Source organism: Monodelphis domestica, chromosome 8 (genome assembly GCF_027887165.1).
Source record: "Monodelphis domestica isolate mMonDom1 chromosome 8, mMonDom1.pri, whole genome shotgun sequence".
Taxonomy (NCBI): domain Eukaryota; kingdom Metazoa; phylum Chordata; class Mammalia; order Didelphimorphia; family Didelphidae; genus Monodelphis; species Monodelphis domestica.
The window spans coordinates 56,010,277-56,029,693 of record NC_077234.1 but is presented as its reverse complement, the minus strand read 5'-3'; the positions used below and the strand labels follow the sequence as shown (position 1 = coordinate 56,029,693).

At 39.9% G+C, this 19,417-nt stretch overlaps 1 protein-coding gene across 1 annotated transcript in view; it reads right to left on the bottom strand.

Annotated features, from left to right (window-relative positions):
• Positions 1-1,119: 1,119 nt before the first annotated feature.
• Positions 1,120-19,417, bottom strand: part of SLC9A9 (solute carrier family 9 member A9) — a 747,353-nt gene continuing 729,055 nt past the window's right edge. Inside the window, exons 15-16 of the mRNA XM_007502095.2 lie at positions 4,689-4,794; positions 1,120-3,315 (exon numbers count right to left, since the gene is read on the bottom strand). Of these exons, the coding sequence (XP_007502157.1) occupies positions 3,079-3,315; positions 4,689-4,794 (343 nt within the window). The 3' untranslated portion in view covers positions 1,120-3,078. The remainder of the gene's footprint in view (positions 3,316-4,688; positions 4,795-19,417) is intronic.

Sequence of the window (19,417 nt, the reverse complement as noted above, 5' to 3'; positions counted from 1 at the left end):
AAGATACCATCCTATGGTGTGCCTTCTTCAAGGTTCCTTAGACTAGAACCACTAGAGAAAGTCTGGTATAGAGGATAGAAGGTCTGCCTTGTAGACAGAAAAACCATGATTCAAATTCTGCCTCTGATACATACTAATGATGGTACCATAGACAAAACCATCTAACTTTTTAGTGCTTCTGACACGTTTCTAAAATGAGATTTACTACTTGAAAAATATTTATAGCAAGTATTTTTGTGGTAGCAAAGAATAGGAAATTATGGGGATGTCTATCAATCGGGGAATGGCTGAACAAGTTGTGGTAGGTGAATGTGATATAACACTATTGTGCTATGAGAAATGACAAGGGGAGTGGTTTCGGAAAAATCTGGAAAGACTTGCATGAACTGATGCAAAGTAAGCAGAAATAGCACATTGTATACAGGAATAGCAACATTGTCTGATGATGAACTATGAACGACTTAGCTATTCTCAGCAATACAGTGATCCAAGATAATTCCAAAAGACTCATGATGAAAAATACCATCTGCCTTCAGAGAAAGAACTGATACAGTCTGAATGCAGACCAAAACATAATATATTTCACATTTCTTCTCTTTTTTTGTTCAAAATCTCTTCTACAAAATAGCTAAAAATTGCACCTGTAAAATCTATTTCAGTTGCTTAGCATCTGGAGGGGAAGGCATGGAGGGAGAAAAATTGGAACTCTAAATTTAAAATAATAATGTTAAAATTTGTTTTTATATGTAATTGGGGAAAATATTATTTAAAAAATGATGTTGTGCTGTTATACACAAGTTGACTTGATAGTCTGTATCGAGGGAGAAAGTTTCCACACAGGGAGTTGCAGTGATAAAATCACAGGTCCAGCTCCCTCCCCAATAAAAATGCTTGTCTCCTCTCCACCCCTTCAAAATATCTTACCCACTCTGATTGTCTTCCACACTATCTTTTGGTTTTTAATCTCTCTAGTCCCGATCTAGAAGATCTATGGCCCCACTATCTATGTTATATTTCAAAATTTTGATTTTGTTTGATTTCCTCTTTGGATTAGAATACCAGGTACTGCCAATGAACTGTGCTCAGCCTTGAAATAAAATATTTGCCAACACACTTGTCTCCCTTTTAAAGTAATATTTTATTAGATGAAGTCAAACCTGAGAACCCCACGCGCCATCATTTTTCATGTTTGCCTGGGATGCTCAGAGAAGCCAGGCTTCTGTATCCCACCATTGAGAAAACAAAGCAAGTGATGCTCACTTTGGGGCATCTCTTGCCTTTCCAGCTATTGTTTAAGACAGAACATTTGGTCAGCAAAGCCCACGTTACTTCCAGATTTCTTGGGCATTTGGAGAACTTTTTTCTTTACTGGCCTTCAAAAAACTACTGAGCCAATTCCTTAAAGGCTCATTATAATCAGATCATCTAAAACCAAAGCTTGCATCTTGAAGTCTCATATGAATATTTGCATTTCAAGAGCTGCCAGACGAGGTATATTCATGCCTTCAAAAGGCACAGGTCAGGTGGCTGAATTCAACAGCTCCCTGATTCTCAGGTCCCAACAAAGTGCTGAGAGCTGTCCTTGGTAAGCAGAGGCTGCAGTTCTCCTTCTCTCTTCCCTCTCAGCACCCTCACCCCGAGCTCTTTACTCCTTGCTTTTGGAAAGGCACTAAAATCTATCCCACTTCCCCCTCCCTCCCTCCCTCTTCTGCTGCTGTTAATCACAGATTTGTGTTGGAATTGAATGGACAGGTGGCTGGACAGGGGCCTGGGCACATTCTTCTACTATGTGGATGGCAACCTGTGCTTGCTGAATCTCATTAGAGAGGATACAGAAACATCCCCTTTGGAGCCAAGAAGAGATTAACATGTAAACACTGGCAGGGATGCTCATTCATCAGGCACACACGGGGAGGTGGGGAAGAGATCCATCTTTCCTTGGAAGTTTTAGTGAGATCCTTGTGCTGCACTTAGAGGGCAGCTCATTGAACAAAGATCAGAACAAACAAAAATCCTAATCTGGCCAAAGAAACCCAATGGGAATGGGAAATCAAGTAGAGCCGGTAGCCTCTGGAGGCTGGAGTGGTTGGGTCTGTCTCTCCAAAATATGATTTGGCTTCTATTAGTTGGTCATGATTTAATTCAGCAAGCATTAATTAATCTCCTCCATTGAAGATGCTGGGGGTACAAAGATAAATAACAGAAAAACAGTCCCTGCCCTCAAAGGGCTTATATTCTCCTGAGAGAGGGGGAGTATGGCATGCACAGAGATAACTAAATATAGGATAATTGAAAAAGCAAGAGAATACTAACAATTAAAAAAAAGTGTGGGGATGCTCAGGAAATGCTTTACATAGAAGGTGGCCCTCTAGAGTGCTCTGAGAGAAGCTTGGGGTTGGGGAAGAAGGAGTGGATTCCAGGCATGGGACCAGGATGGGAGGGATAGGGGCAGCCTGGGTAAAGGGAGATAAAATGGTGGGTATGGCTAAGCCCTCAGCTTGGGTCTTCAACTGGGCATTGTTTTCCAAGGCAATATGTGCGAATATAAATATCCCTTTAAAAAACCTGCCCATCTTCCCTTCCCCCTTAGAATCTCCACTACCTAAAAAGCTGGACCCTCAGGAGCAACTGGTAAAATACCTTTGAAGCTCTCCTCTTCCTCCCTGCCTCATCCTCTTCTTCTTCAATCACCCCTCCTGAACTATCTCTAATTAGAAGACTCGAGTCTCCAATTGGAGTCAAGAGCTCAGGGAGAAGCAGATGGAGAGGAAACATCGGCAGTCATGGATATATCAGTGTCATCCTTGGAGATGTTAGATTTTTGACCCTTCCCTCCCCCCAACTCATTAATAAAAATTGCTGCTGTCAGAAATTAAATTCAGTTGTATAATATGGATGAATGATCATAAATTCTCATTTCTTCAGGCACCAGGGGGATACATGTGACAAGATTTCGATTCTCTTCAATTTATGCTTTTAATACATTTCCCAGCATCTTCCCAGCTCTGTCTAATCAGTGGGGCTTGTATTCCTCCACAATCCTCCACCAGCATTATTGGTGATTACCCCTAGCACGCTTCATGCCAGCGAATTCAGCTGGGATTGACCAGGAGTGTGTTCAAGCTTGAGTCCATAGCCGCCTAGTCCAAGGTCCCCCTCGTAAATGTTTTCCTTGTTTGGAGTCTTCGGGGAGGCTTTTGAGTCCTTTCCCAATCCTGCAGAGGGGCTGGAAGGCAAGGGGGCTTGTTCTTCAAAGCTCATGGCTAGCTCGTCGTGAGTTATGATACAGTCTGTACCATCGTCCTTTGGATGATCCTGGAGGGAAGATGGAAAGGTAAAGGGGTTCATTGTGAGAATAAAACACATCCCACCTCTTCATCCCATCTTCTAATGCTCAGGGGAACTCAAGGAGAGTTTTCCTGCCCTATAGACCTGAATGCTTGTTTTAAGGTGGACTGACTTTCCTCCTTGGGGAAGGGCCTCCATTTCTTTCTCCATGAGTAATGGTTACCATTTTTTCCTCCTTGGGTAATAGCACATGGCACTAGCATCCTCATTAAAATGAACACTTAAAACTCTACTTATCAAAAATATGGTAGGAAGTAAAGCATAGCACCATCTTGGGAGTAGGGGACCACTTGGAGGATCTGAGTCCTATTTTCAGTAGTTATGGGATATTTATAATTGAATTGAACAAGTATTTATTAAGTGCCCCGTGCTAGGAGCTAGAAATAAAAAGAAAACAAACAAAAAACTGGCTCCATTCTCAAGGGGCTTCTATTCCGTCATGTTATTAGGGTACCATGTGGGCAAAGCTACTTGGAAGATGGCTACAATTGAGTCCAATGGAACTTTTGGCCAATTAAGTGAACCCTAGGATCTGAGTTATCCCTAACAGGGAAGGGACTCTTTACAATGGACTAAAGAAGCTGAAGGGAGGGAATGGGAGGATTGAATCTTGACATGAATTTCCTACCTTGGGATACTGAAAAATCTATCCATCCATCCATCTACATACATATACATATATACATATATGTATATGTACATATATATTTAAATTGGCATGTGTAAAAAAATTAAACATATATGTCTATTAACTTTGATTTTTAAAGGCTATATGCCATGCAGTGAGTACTTGGCAGTTAAGAAGACCAAACTCAGTGTGTCTGAACTCTAAAACAGTCTGGGAGTGACTATGGCAGAACATTGAATGAATTTAACTTAACCAAGGCAGTATGGGAAAATCGTGAGTTCTCCCAGATGTAAATTCCTTTGGAAAAAGGAATGAGGTTGAAAGTTCCCCTGCAGAGGGTTCTTGAAAGGTCAAATGAAATGACCTTGAGGCCAAATTCCTCGACCATCTGATTTATTTCTAATTGTACTAATTGGTTCTTGGCAATTTTACCCAATCCCTTGAACTAAAAATTTCCAAATGCAGCAATTTATGAGTGCATCATTTTTTTCACATCATATCCAAATTCTCTGGCTAAAAATTTGGGATAATTATTATTGGTATGATCACAAAAAACATTGTTAATGCTCCCAACTTAAAAGAGGCTAAAAATGCTCTTCTATCCCGTCCCTTTTCCCCTCCCCTAACCTATGGAGCGACAGCCCCAGCCTCTCTGGCACTCTTGGTCTCATCTGATATTCACCCAGCTTGTCCTGGGTGACCATCCACTTACCCCATATGCTTTCGGACTAGTCAGCAATTTGGAAATTGGATTACACCATTCTGGTAACGTGGTCGTGAGCGGCGGGCCAGAATGAGTCAAAATTGGTTTCAGATATCTGCACAGTCTGTTAAGGATTATTTTCCAAAATATGGCAATGGAATTTCACTAGTTCAATTTATAATAAAGAGAAAAAAACAAATAAAAAGAACAAAACAAACCCTAAACCTTTGCATTCAAGTCCATTCAATAAACATTTATTAAGTAGGCACATCTACCGTGTGCCAGGCACTGGGGATATAGAGAAAGGCAAAAAATAGTCCCAGCTTTCAGTGGGAAAAAAACCCAAGCATTATACAGATATCCAAACCCATTAGCTCACTCATTTTACCATCATAAAGCTCATAATCATTTGCCCCTTTCCCCTGCAATTAAAACAAAATTGAGGTCAAACCTTCTTGCTTGGAATTCTTCCTTGCCTTTCTGGTAGCATTCCATAATCATGAAGAAAAAGTGAGTAAATGTGTATAGTGTATTCAAAGAGAAATTAAAAAATATCTTAGGAGAGAAGACACTGAGCATGGAAAAGACCAGAGTGCAAGTTCAAACTCTACAATTTATTGTCTGGGGGCCCACTGGGTTAGAGCCATAACCTCTTTGAACTCTCGGTTTCCTCATCTACAAAATGGGCATAATAATGGTTGCATTAGGTTTTTGTGTGAAAAGCACTATAAAAATTTTTTACTATCCATTTGAAAGAACTAACTTAAATAGTAATACAGATAACTATGTTTTTTTCAAACGATATGCATGGCCGTACTCTCTAGTCTTTTCAGGCAGAGGCAGAAATATTTCATGAAATATTGAATAATTCCATAGCTGGGGAGTGAACATAAGTTGTTTCTCCAAAACATTTTGTTTTCACTATTCAACACATTCACTTTATGTTTTCTCCCTCAATGCACCTCCATCTAAAATTATGCCAATAACCAGGGAACAGACTTATCCTAATGTCTAACACCTGTCTGTCCTATTCTTATTTTCAAGAATATTCTATCAAGCTCAAGAAAAACTTGCTTATTGAGAGACATTGTTTGGCTTCCATCTATCCAGAACAATCCACCTGAGATATTAGGAGAGAGAATATTTTGTAATTCTATCAGAGATGAGGTTTTAAGCTTTCTGCTATTTGATCTGCTTGAGGACTACTTCACCTCATTGGCTTCTTGACTGGCTCTGATAAATGGAGAAAGGGAGAAACAGAAAGCCCTTAACCCATACTGGCTCCTCTTGCTATTCTGTCTACCTTAGGTCTCCTGCCCTGGATGGATGGGCTCCCTTCTCCCTGCTCTGACTCTGGACAATGCTAGATTCTCCTTCCTAGCATTCCCTTGGCCCAGAGCTGTTGTGATGTAGAAGGACCAATAGTGGTGGGTGACTTCCTGCTAAAAGGGGCACGGCTGAAGTTCCTAAGGGGGGATCTGGGATCTGTGAATCTTAAAAACTACTCAGACTGTTCTTTAGAAGATTTGGTTTAGCTATTCCCTTATTGTAACAGTGGAGATACTTGGTCTAACAAGAAACAGGAATGTATTGGTAACTTTTAAAATTATTCCACCCTACTCAGACAGTGTCTTAGGGGAAGATAAAGTTGTAAACTCCTGATTGAACAATGAAAGTCCCTAACTCATACCTTATGGTAAAGCTAGAACCTTAAGATAGGTCTATTTTTAGATCTAACGCAAAAAGGTGTTAAGTACCTGTAAAGGTTAAATTAGTACCCAAAAAAGTCAAGTAACTTACAAAAGGCAAGCTTAACAAAGAGGTGTGAAGTACTCAGAAGATATAATCTAACCAGAGAAGGTGAGAACCAAAGAAGATGAAAACTAAGAATGGGCAGTCCTGGAAAAAAGTGTCTACTGTGATTGGTAGATGTGAAAATTTAGGGGAGGTGACATAAGAGAAAAAATTTCTTTAAAAGGAAGGGGTAAAAAGTCAGTTGAGAAATTCAGTTCAGTGTGGAGTTAGTTTCTGAACTCAGTTCAGGAAATAGTTATTCAAGGGAGGACTGGAACCCAGCTTGGAGATGGTTTCGTGGCAAGTTATAAGACTGACTCCCTTTCATTTAGACTCAGGAAGGCCACTTTGGGCAAGGCCTTTAACTACTGCTTGGCTCAGCCTGAGCCAGAGCAGTTTAAATTAACTCTCTCTCTCTCTCTCTCTCTCTCTCTCTCTCTCTCTCTCTCTCTCTCTCTCTCTCTCTCTCTCTCTTTCTCTCTCTCCTTTCCTTAATTCCTTCTCTCTATATTAATTAAAATCTTCATAAATTCCCAGCTGACTTGGGTATTTTCATATTTGGGAATTTCCCATGGTGACCACTTATTTAAATTTTAAGTCAAACACTAAAATTATCTCACAGATCTCCCCCTGGATGAAAGTTATTTTCCCATAGGTAAGTCTCAAAGTGGCAGGATCCTCCCTTATAAAAACCTGTGCCCAAGAGATAAGACAAGATGGGGATGAAAAATCCCTGAGGTTCCACATCAGAACAAATTTAATAAACGTTGATTTAAGCTCCTACTCTATGCTAGGCATAGTGCTAGGTGCTGGGGATATAATGATAAAGGGAGCCCTCATCCTATTGAGAGAATCCTTAAAAAGATTTTTTTACACTCATTTTAAGAGAAAGAGAATCCTAGGATGTTGTGGCTAGAAAGGACCTAAGGAAGGAATCAACTAGTCCAGCTCCTTCACTTTATGAGACCTAAAGAAGAGACCTTCCTTGTGTATGGTCATGTAGGCATGGAGAGAGTTGGGATGGAAGCATATGTTTCTTCTTTCAGGAGTATTTCTACTATAAATTCTTGTTGTTCAGTTTTTATAGTCATGTCTGACTCTTTGTGACCCCCTTTGGGGTTTTCTTGGCAAAGATACTGGAGGGGTTTGCCATTTCCTTCTCTAGGACATTTTACAATTGAGGAAACTGAGACAGAGTTAAGTGACTTGCCCAGGGTCACACAGCTAAGGTACTGGAGGGGTTTCCCATTTCCTTCTCCAGGACATTTTGTAGATGAGGAAATTGAGGCAAACAAGGTTAAGCGACTTGCCCATGGCCACACAGCTAAGGTACTGGAGGGGTTTCCCATTTCCTTCTCCAGGACATTTTGTAGATGAGGAAATTGAGGCAAACAAGGTTAAGCGACTTGCCCATGGTCACACAGCTAAGGTACTGGAGGGGTTTCCCATTTCCTTCTCCAGGACATTTTGTAGATGAGGAAATTGAGGCAAACAAGGTTAAGCGACTTGCCCAGGGTCACAGATAGTTGGTATCTGAAGACAGATTTAAACTTGGGAAGATGATTCTCCTGACTCCAGGTCTGGTACTCTACTGAAACACCTAGCTGTCCTATTATATATCATACTGTCCCAATAAATGATGTTTTTAAAAAATAGTTTTTCCAACCCCTAGAAGAGTGTCTTGCACAGAATAGGTACTTAATAAATGTTTGCTGAATTGAATCAAAATTAAGACCAACTCAGGGTCGATGAGAAAGATTTAACAATCTCACAGTTTCCATTACTCCCTGGAAGGTATAGTTACAAATCTGAAAATCCTTAATGAATTTCCATAAATTTTCATTACAGAATGTGATTAGCTTCATTTTGTGAATGAAGGAACTTAGACCCAGAGATGTAATGATTGAAAATAATCTAGTGATTCCCATAGGTCCCTGTGCCATTTGCCCCTATCATCATCATCAAGAATAATTTCAGCATTTGATTGTACAAGATGTCGTGCCAGGTGTTCTAGAAAGAGAATTATCAAGGACCAATTTCTTACCCCCTGGCAGCACAACATCATCTGTCTTAGAGCGGAAAGGGACCCTAAGGGGCTATCTAGGCCAGCACCTTCATAAAGAAATGGAGGCTCAGGGATGGAGAGATGAGCTCAAGGTCATGAAGAGAGCCAAGAATTGAACCCAGTTCATCCAGCCTGGTGCTCTTTAGCCTCCCATCAAAGACAGGCATTCCCATCCGGAGCTATTGGCCATCAAGTGTTGAGTTAACAACTGAATGAACTTGGATGGTATTTACATTATATTCAAGGGTGCAAATCCAGTGATGGACGACAGACACCCAAGAATCAGCTTGCTAATTTGGTTGATGAATTTCCCCAGTGATGCTAACTCACGCAGACCATGGACCATTACATTACCTTTGTAATCTGCATTGGTGGGCAGACGGGATAATGAAAATATTGACGTAAGACTACGAAGGCTAACTGCATTTTCAAGACGAGGGATGAGGAAGGATAAGTAAATGACTGGAGTGGAGGTCAAAGAAACCAGTCATGAGAGTTTCATTCCCAGACTAGGGAAGCTAAATGGAAGGAATTGATTTTTTTTTTCTGAGTACCTTCTGTGAATTTTTAGGCACTGGGGTTTGGCGAGCTATTCCATTGAGAGAAGAAAGATGGCATTCATGACCAAGAGTGAAGGGAAAAGGAGGCAGGTATTCTAGGCTTATGCCAAAGTTTCAGATTCAGGAATGCAATGAGTGTTGCAGGTGGGGCTTTGAATAACGGCACCATGGCGAAACCACAGGCAAGGGAAGGAGTGATTGAAGAGTTTTTGGTCAAGACTTCTTTGTATGCTTGGTGACACCCAGCTGAATGAACCAGTGTTAACTGCTAACAACTGAGCTACTTAGTGGATACTTAATAGGGAAAAGTGGGGCAGGTAGGTGGTGTAGTGGCTGGAGTGTTGAACCTGAAGTCAAGGAGATTCATCTTCCCGAGTTTAAATCTAGCCTCAGCCACTTACTAGTTGTATGACCCTGGGAAAGTCACTTAACCTTATTCGTCTCAGTTTCCTCATCTATAAAATGTCCTGGAGAACTCCAGTATCTTTGCCAAGTATCATTTCCCAAATGGAGTCCCAGATTGTTGGACATGACTGAAACATAAAGTTACTGTGGAACAGATGAGCTTGTCTAAAGGATGAGATACCTTTAGGAATAGGGACCAGACCTGGAATTTTACAGGGATACAGATCTTCCTCTAGTAATCCAAGGAGATACCTTTTGCATCATATAGTCTTTTAAAAATATTGTATTTTTGTGATATGAAAAAATTATTTAATTAATTTAGAATATTTTTCCATGGTTACATGATTTATGTTCTTTCCTTTCCCTCCTGGAGCCAACGAGCTATTCCACTGGGTTTTACATGTGTCATTGATCAAGACCTATTTCCATATTATTAATATTCTGTATCATATAGTCTTTTTTTAATTGAAAAATTTTGTTTAATTAATTAATTTAGAATATTTTTCCATGGTTACACGATTCATGTTCTTTCCCTCTCCTCCTCTCTCCCCATAGACGACGTGAAATTTCACTAGATTTTACATGTGTCATTGATCTAGAATTATTTCCATATTGTTAATATTCTGCATCATATAGTCTTAAAGAGTTGCCTAAAGATCCAGAAGTTAGTTGACTTGTCCAAGAGTCACACAGCTAGTATGTGTCAGAGGTGGGACTTGAACCCAAGTCTTCCCATAGGACTAGGAGATTTTTGGAAATGGACTGTTTGCTGTAGCATTTTTCATGACAAGTAATTTTTTTTTGAGGGGGTGGTGGTAGTGAGAGGGCACAGAGGTCTGTATTCCACTTAAGATTCAGGAAGAATAGAAACTGAATGGCCTGACAGATTTATATAATGTTTCTCTTCCTGCCTCAGGCGCTATTATTCTGTGGGCTCTACATGTCAACTGATCTTCCTGTTTTAGAAGCCTTGAGGAATGCTTTTGTGTACTCAAACTTATTAGAGAAGATGAAGAGTTTCCAGATAAGATGGAGGAACTAATCCAAGAAGGAAGCCAAGGAAAAATATATTTCAGGGAGACTCTGGGAGACCAAAACCAGTGAAGAAACTGGTGAGTTGAAGAATGTGCCATTAAAAAAAAAAGGAAGAAAGAAACTCAGAGGCACTGGAGCTAGATGATTCTGATACAGGGCTGGCCTAGATTCCTGAAGAAATAGAAGCGTCCACGTTCTCTAGATAAATGTGCCCATTTTTCAGCTGTGAAGATGTAGGAGGAAACTTACTTTTGGCCCCAGCAGGATGAACCACTGCTTACTGCCAGCTGTTTATGGGCACTGATGAAGACCTGACATGGATAATTGGGAAAAGGCACAGTCTTTCTGGTGATGTCTTATGGAGACGATTGAGTACTGATTCAGATGGAAGAGATCTCTGGTGATGTTGAGGTCCTGGATGATAAAGAGAAGGATCTGGGAGCACAAGTGATCTCCCCCCCCAAACCCCCATCTTTTCTGCTAGTTAAAGATTGAACCTTTGCAAGGCAAGGGAGGATATGGGAAGTGCACATCTGCACAGATGGCTGTGCAGATGGCACTGATGAATATTGGGTTTCCTGGACTGTTGCTCAAGATACTAGAATGATGGACTCCTGGTAAGGAAAGGAGTTCACCTCATGAGGACTGGGAAGAATGCATCTGGCAGGAAGTTTGTTGAACTAAGCCTGAGAACCATAAATTGAAGTTTGAGAAGGAAGAAAAATGCTCAGATAAATCTATGAAAATGAACACTAAAGAGGAACATAAAATTATGGTGGCATGTCTTCACAGCACGTTACAAAGTGTTTCCACAACTCATTTGGTGCCTGCAACGATAATGTGAAGATGGGAAACACAAAGTATTACTTCATTTTATAGATGAGGAAACTGAGGTGGATAGTTATGAAGTAATTTGCCCATGGTCACATAGCCATGGACCATAATATGTCTATTTTATCTCTGTCTCTGTCTCTCTCAAATACACACACACACACACACACACACACACACACACACACACACACACACACACACATATATATATATATATGTATATATATATATATATATATCCCTTTCTTTTTGTCTTAGAATCCTTACCAAGTATTGGTTCCAAGGCAGAAGAGCAGTAAGGACTAGGTAAATTGGGTTGTGACTTCTCCAGCATAACACAGATAGGAAGTGCCTGAGTCCGGTTTTGAACCCAGGACCTCCCATCTCCAAGCCTGGCTCTCTCTCTCTCCACTGAGCCATCTAGCTGCCCCATACACCATAGTATACTGAAGACTTACTTGGATCAATAAGACTCACAGAGATGGGATAAATGCACTGCTTGAATGAGCTAATAAAGTATTATTACTGGAAAGAAAATAGAACTACTCAGCTCCTGTTTGCTTCTGTTTTTCCTTAATGGAAGAGGATTTTTCAAACAGAAAAGGATGGAATGATTATAGCTAGGAGGCAATTGAAGCCTGGGACGTGAGTAGAGCATGAGAGCTTCTAGTTAATGTAAATGAGTTCAAATCTATGTCTCATATAAATTACATTCCACAGCATTGAAAGAATTTGTAGATATGGGTGTCAAACCATTAGAAATCTTGAGAAATCATGGAAAATGGAAGAGATGCCAGAAGACCAGAGGAAGGCAAATCTTAAATCATACCAATTTTCAGGAAAGGTAAGGAAAAAAAGATTCCCTAAACATAGGCAAAATTCTAGAATGAATTATTAGATGATTTGTGAGTATGTAGAGAAACGGTGAACACTAGGAATCGGCATGGGCTAAAAACAAGCCAGGCCAAAGCTAACTTCTCTTTCTTTTTCCTTAAAAAGCCAATAGGCTAGTGGGTTAGAAGAATGCCGGAGCCAGAGATTTCAGCTAGCTATTTTATAGTCTTTTGTCATATTTTTGTGTAGAACAGTCAGAAAGATGTGGAGATGGGTGATGATAATGGCTAGGGAAATGTGTAGCTGATGGAAGAACCATTGGTTAATGGATGGTTAGAAATACACCCCTGGGCACTTTCTAGCTCTTTCTGGTACAACTTGCTCATCCTGAAGGGATGGTCCAAAAGGAGCAACAGATGCATCCACAAATGAAGTCTAAGGTTCTCCCAAGATTCTGTCCTTGGTCCTCTTTTTTTCCTCAACAGTCTTTCCCTATGTGATTTTAGCAGCTTCTACAGATTCGGTTAGTCTTTCTAAGCACAGAGGTAGTTAGGTGGTGTAACAGAATCCAGGATTTGAGATCAGGAAGACCTAAGTTCAAATCTTGCCTCTTAACATTTAGTAGTTGTATGACTCTGAGAAAATCATTTACCTAAGTCTCTATTTCCTCATCTGTAAAAGAGCATTTACTTATTATTGTTGTTGGGGCAGTTGGGTGGTATAATGACTAGAGTGTGGACCTGAAGTCAGGAAGATGAGTTCAAATCTGGCCTCAGCTACTTACTAGTTGTGTGACTCTGAGCTAGTCACTTCACCCTGTTTGCCTCAGTTTCCTCATCTGTAAAATGAGCTAGAAAAGGAAACAGCAAACCACTCCAGTATCTTTGCCAAGAAGAGTCCGACACAACTGAAACTGAAACAACTCAATAACCACAACCTAAGGGCATTGTAAGAATCAAATGAGATAATGTATATAAACTATTTTGCAAGTTTTAAAATGTTATATAAATATCATCTATAATATGATCACTACATCTCTAGATCCATTCCTTATTTTCCCTTGAAGTCCAGTCCTGCATTATCTGCCTTCTAGACACCTGGATATCCCATAGCCATCAACCATCCATCCATCCACATCCATCCATCTATCCATTCACTCACTCACTCATTCATTCATTCATTCATTCATTCATTCATTCAATAGGAACCTCTTAATGCATCTATTAATACATCTTAAATTCAATACATAAAAAATGGAACTCATTATATTCCTATATGCCAAACCCTCCTCTAAACTTCTCTATTTCTCTGATAAGGTTCCAATACCCTTCTATTTACCAGGTTCACAACCTTGGAGTCATCCTTCCCTCTTTTCTTGCCATCATCATGTCCTATCTCTAATTAGCCACCAAGTTTTGTTGATCCTGTTTCCACAATATCTATCCTCTTACACAGCTACCAATCTGATATTGCACAAGTATATATCTGACTGTGTCACCACACTTCTGTCAAAGACCTTCAGTAGCCCCCTGTTACTCCTGGGTTAAAATATGAAAGTCTCAGCCAGTCATTTGTAATTCTCTCTACTGTGTCTCCTCCCTCTTTTTTCAGTCTTATTTCAGATTCCTCCCCTTTCCATTTGCTCTTTTCTAATTAAACTGTCCTGCTAGCCCTTCTCCAAAGAAAACATTCTACCTAATTTCCTCTTTGCTTTTCCAAAAGTGTTGCCCATTTCTAGAATGCACCCCCTCTTCACTTCTGCCTTATAGAATTCCTAGTTTCCTTCAAAGCACATCTCAGGTTCCCCCTCATATATGATTCCATTACTAATATTTTCAGTTATTAAAATTTCTTCTTTGCTGTTATTCGGTAGTGATTTTTAAATCCTTTTTTGTTCACTTACTTGTGGCTAAGCCATATCCCTTCCAGTGGAATATTAAGCTCTTTGAGGGCAAGAACCGTTTCCTTTTTGTTTTTTTGTAACCCTAGCACCAAGGGCAGCTGGGTGGTATCATGGACAAGGCACTGGGCCTGGAGTCAAGATGATCTAAATTAAAATCTAATCTCAGACACTTAATGGTTGTGTGACCCTGGACAGCTCACTTAACCTCATTTGCCTCTGTTTCCGTTCATTCTTCAAAATGAGCTGGAGAAGGAAATGGCAAACTACTCAAAATGGGGTCATGAAGATTTGGACACAACTGAACAACAACAAAACTCCAGCACCAAGCATACCGCCCAGCACAAAACAGACAGATAATATTTGTTGAATTACATATTAGTTGAATTATATTTAAACTGAATTCAGAATAATAGGAAAGAGTAAGATCCTAAAGATTCCTGCTAAAATATTAAAAAATCATTTGACCTAGAAATGAAATTACAAACTTGAAATATAAATGTTTTTCTCATCAGATTCAATTATATCTTTGGTTAGGGAGGGGAAATCTCTGACTGGAGTGCTTTCTTGTAGCTCGACTCCCTCCTCTCCCTTTATCTTTCAATTTGGCAAATACACACATAAAATTAAAGATGGGCTTAAAAAAAGAAGTCAGTTACTTTTCCATTTGAATTGGGGAAAAAAAGGTAAAATTCAGCCTGACTTGGGAGATGGAGATAGAGGAAGAATTGCTGTCCAGAGTCCAATTTCTGTGTTTCTATGAAAGACAATTGATCGACATTCCAAATTCTGCTCATACAAAAACAAGGACAGCACGACTGATCAGAGCATCTCCCTCTGGGACAGTTTCCAATATGAGAGACATTCAGACAAAAATCCCAGCAAGCTTTAAAATGAAAGTCTGAGGCACCATTCACATATTATGATGGAAAGGATAACTGATAACAATTAGGTTATCTAGGTCCTTCTGCACTGGTCATTAGCAAGATTCCAATAAAACCTTGGGCAAGTTGTCTTGCTTTTCCCTTGTAAAATAAAGTTTGGAAGGGGAGGAGTGATCCTTTAAGTCACTCTCAGTTTTAACATCCTATAAATACCTTGAAAAATACATTTGTTGGGAGTCTTCTCTCTCACCCAAGCTTTACTTCATTTCCTTTCTTTTTACCTATCTAAAGAAGCTGAGAATCATCCATCCATCCATCCATCCATGCAGACATACATACATCCTTCCATCCTTTATTTGCTTCATTCAACATGAATTTTTTTAATGTACCTAGTACATGCAAACATGGTAATTAAACCACTGCCCCTGGGATCACAGTTCACACTGTATACATCAAATGGGACAATTTTTCGTAAATATATTCATTTCCCAGGCAGGCTCCAGTCCTAACCCTAACTCAAGCAATATTTTAGGGACCTGCTAGAACTATGGTTCATGTTCTGACTTCTGATACTTACTAGCTGTGTGACCAGGGGTAAGTTGCTTCATTTTTCTGGCCTTAGTTTCCCCCTCTGTAAAATTAGGATATCTTCACAACCTACATTTTTTTTTGAGGGGAAAGCATTCTGCAAATCATAAAGCTCTGCAACTATACTTTTTTCTGTTATATTATGAAAGTGGTTTTGAAAAAGTCTAAAGACTTTTTCTAAAGTCTGAACAATCAGCTACCTAAAGCAGAAAGCAAGTTATTATCAGTACAGTGGAAAGAACATTGGACACAAAATGCATGATGGTCACATAGAAAACCTGAGAAGCTTCATTTGTACTAAATCAAACTTGAGCACAGTGCAGGGCAGAGAGAACCTCAAACAACATCAGGCTTTGAAAAGATGGTTAGAGTCACTCACCAGAGAAGAGATGGCTTTGTCTGGTGAATGATGAAGGGCATTAGCAGCTTCCCTGCTTTTTCTTGAGGGGTGTGTGTGAGCCCACTCAGGGAAACTCTCTCTCTCTGTCTCTGTCTCTCTGTCTCTGTCTCTGTCTCTGTCTCTGTCTCTGTCTCTGTCTCTCTCTCTCTCTCTCTCTCTTTCTCTCCCCCTCCCCCCTCTCTCTCTCATCTAACTATCAAACATCTACTATCTATCTATCTATCTATCTATCTATCTATCTATCTATCTATCTATCATCTATCTAGTCATCTCTATCCATCTCTATCAATCATCTATCTATTTATCTATCTATCTATCCATCCATCCATCCATCCATCTATCTATCTATCTATCTATCTATCTATCTATCTATCTATCTATCTATCTATCTATCTATCTGTCTGTCTGTCTGTCTGTCTGTCTGTCTGTCTGTCTATCTATCTATCTATCTATCTATCTGTCCATCTATTTGGTCACCCTGGAAAATACTATCTATTGATCTATCTAGAGGCAGGAGGTGTATAGGCACTCTGGGGAATGCTTTGACCAGAGGACCTGAGGGAGAGCTGTTTGAAGTCCCTTGGGTGGTTTATCTAAAGAGCAGTCATTGCCAAGTTTTACATTACAGTGAAGAGGAGATCACATACAGAGAACACCATTCCAGCCTTGTTTAGCTTAATGAAAGAGATGAAGTAAATGTTATGGAATTTGTTACACAACAGTAATAGCCATAGCCACAATAGCAGCAGCAACGACAATGGTGGCAGCAATACTTTTCCATCACCTGTAGCAGTACCACTAACACTACCACCATCAGCAGCAGGACTGGCAACACCACCACCATCGACAGTAGCAACAACTCTAAGAGCAGCAACAGCAGTGACACCACCACGCTGCCATGGTGAGTAGCAACAATAATGACAATAAAGTCTCCAGTTCCTAGATCCAGGACCTCCACGTTGCCAGAGCCCCAAATTCACAATTTTTGGAGGAGACATAAGATTTATGCTTTGATCCCCACTACTGTATGATCCCCTCTGTAAAAGCCAGGTCTCCAGATTGAGGAGAGACCAAGAATCTTGTAAACCTCAAAATTTCTCAGACTTATAAATGTTGGAAATTTTGTGAAATTTCCAACATTTATAAGTCTAAGAAATTTTGAGGTTTACAAGATTCTTGGTCTCTCCTTGTGGGGTTTCTGTGTTCACACAGCAGACATAAATAACAGAACAATGCCTTGTTTCTCTTGGTGTGCTACCCTGTTGGTAATTATTGTAGAAAGCAAAAAGTGGTAGGTTATCAGAGAATCACAGAATATTAGAGATTACACAGTCAAACACTTTCATTTTACAGATAAGGAAATTGAGGTCCAGTGAGTTGGTGAAAGAAGTAGGACAAGGTCTTGGGTCTTCTGACTCCCTTTTCAGTGCCCTTGCTCCCATCTTGGGCGGTCCTGTATACACAGACTGGATAATAGAATATAGAGTTGGTAGAGACCTTAGAAATGCTTTAATCCAAGTCTCCTTCTCTCCATATCGCAGATGAAGAGACTGAATTTCCAAGAGGTCTGTCCAGCATCACAGAACTGACATTCCAACCCAGGACTTCTGACTCTAGCCAGGTCCAATACTTTTTCTCTACATTGGGCAGTTTTTTGTTATTCAGGACAGGACTGAATTTCAGGGTGAAATGTTGTTTGAGAGTTCCATCGTTCTGGAGACATATACACTCTTTTCTATGGCTTGGCACAGTACTTTTACTATAGAGCACTGCTGAGGTTTCCTAAAGCTGTCTGAATATTATTCTTTTTCCATGGTCACTTTTATCCAAGTTAACATTTTAAAAGCTGCATCCTGGTCACAAAGTACTCTTGCCACAATGGGAGAGAGAATGGCAAAGGGAAACTGACTATATATTTTTGGTGATTATGGGTTGGCTTTTCCCTTCTACCCAAGTCCGACCCAATCCATTCCATTCCAACCACACAGGCATTTATTAAACATGTATGTACTAGGTGTTTAAGATACTAAGACAAAGTGAAAACTATCCCACCCTTCAAGGTCAGCTCGAATGACTTTTCCAGAAAGCTTTCTCTATCTCAATTGACAGTGATCGCCTCTTTTCTGACTCGTAGCACTTAATTTGTGCTTTCCTTACTGTTGTGTTTATTTTATCTTCCCCGCCTGGCTTTTGAGCTCCTCGAGGGCAGGGACCATACCTTATTAGATTTATCCTTGTCTCTTCTCTGATGTCTGCCATAATGCCTTGCACATAGAAAGGCTTTTAAAAATGTTCACTAAAAGACTGAATCTGGGAAAAAAAAAAGGTTTCATAGGTCTGCATTTATATCCATCCCAAATTTCCATGGAAACGCAGCTCTCAGGATCTCTAATCCATTTGTTTTCTGGAAATCTTAATTCATCCAAGATGAAATGGAGAAACTGTCAGCACCAGATTTAGGTCTAAGCCTTGGGGTTTTCTCTCTCCTATCTGTGTGATTGTAGTCTCGGCCCACATTTCTATAGCTTGTCTCTGATGGTTTTTCACAATATGTTACCCTGTCTGTCCACAGGTTGAATTTATCCAAAGGTTAAGATTCTGAGGAATTGAACTGTTCTGGAGCTATTACTTTCACTTTGGTGTGGGGGAAATTCCCATTTCTCCCTCCATCCAATTGGCCATACAATGATTCAGCATTTCATCCTCCATCTTGGGATGTATTGGAAGATTCCAACAATCACACAGACCAAAATGGCAGCTAGAGGCTCCCCTAAGCACTCTTGGGTTTACATGTGGAGGAGTGGTTGGAGCCCCAGACTTGGCATTATGAAGATCCAAGTTCAAATTCTGTCCTAGATACTAACTAGCTGTGTGAGCCCGGGCCAATCACTTAGCCTTATTTTCCTCATCTTTAAAATAGGAATAATAACAATATTTATATTATAGAGTCATTGGGAGGGTCAAATGAGATAATCAATGTAAAAGTACTTTAGAAACTTTATGATACTATATAAAGTCTGTTATTATTAACTATTGTTATTATTACTCCCAAATGGGACTGGGAAGACATTATCATTATTGGATCATGATTATAATGGGCAATTAGATAGAACTTAAAAGTTTTAAAAGTACATTATCTGCTTTGATCCTCATAGCCACTCTGTGAGATGCTATAAGTGTGATTGCTCTCATTTTACAGATAAGGAAATAGTCCAAGAGAGGCTAATTTACTTGCCCATGGCTATCCTGATATGAAGGGCTAGAGGAAGGATTTGAACCCAAGCATTTGTGGACTGTCAGCACAGGGCTTTTGTGCATCACATCATAATTATTTCATTAGATTCTACTCATGCCCCTACATCGTTCCATTCTATTCCCATCCAAAAGTGAACAAATGCTTTGTACGGAAAGAATCTGGCAGGGCATCTCTTTTACACTG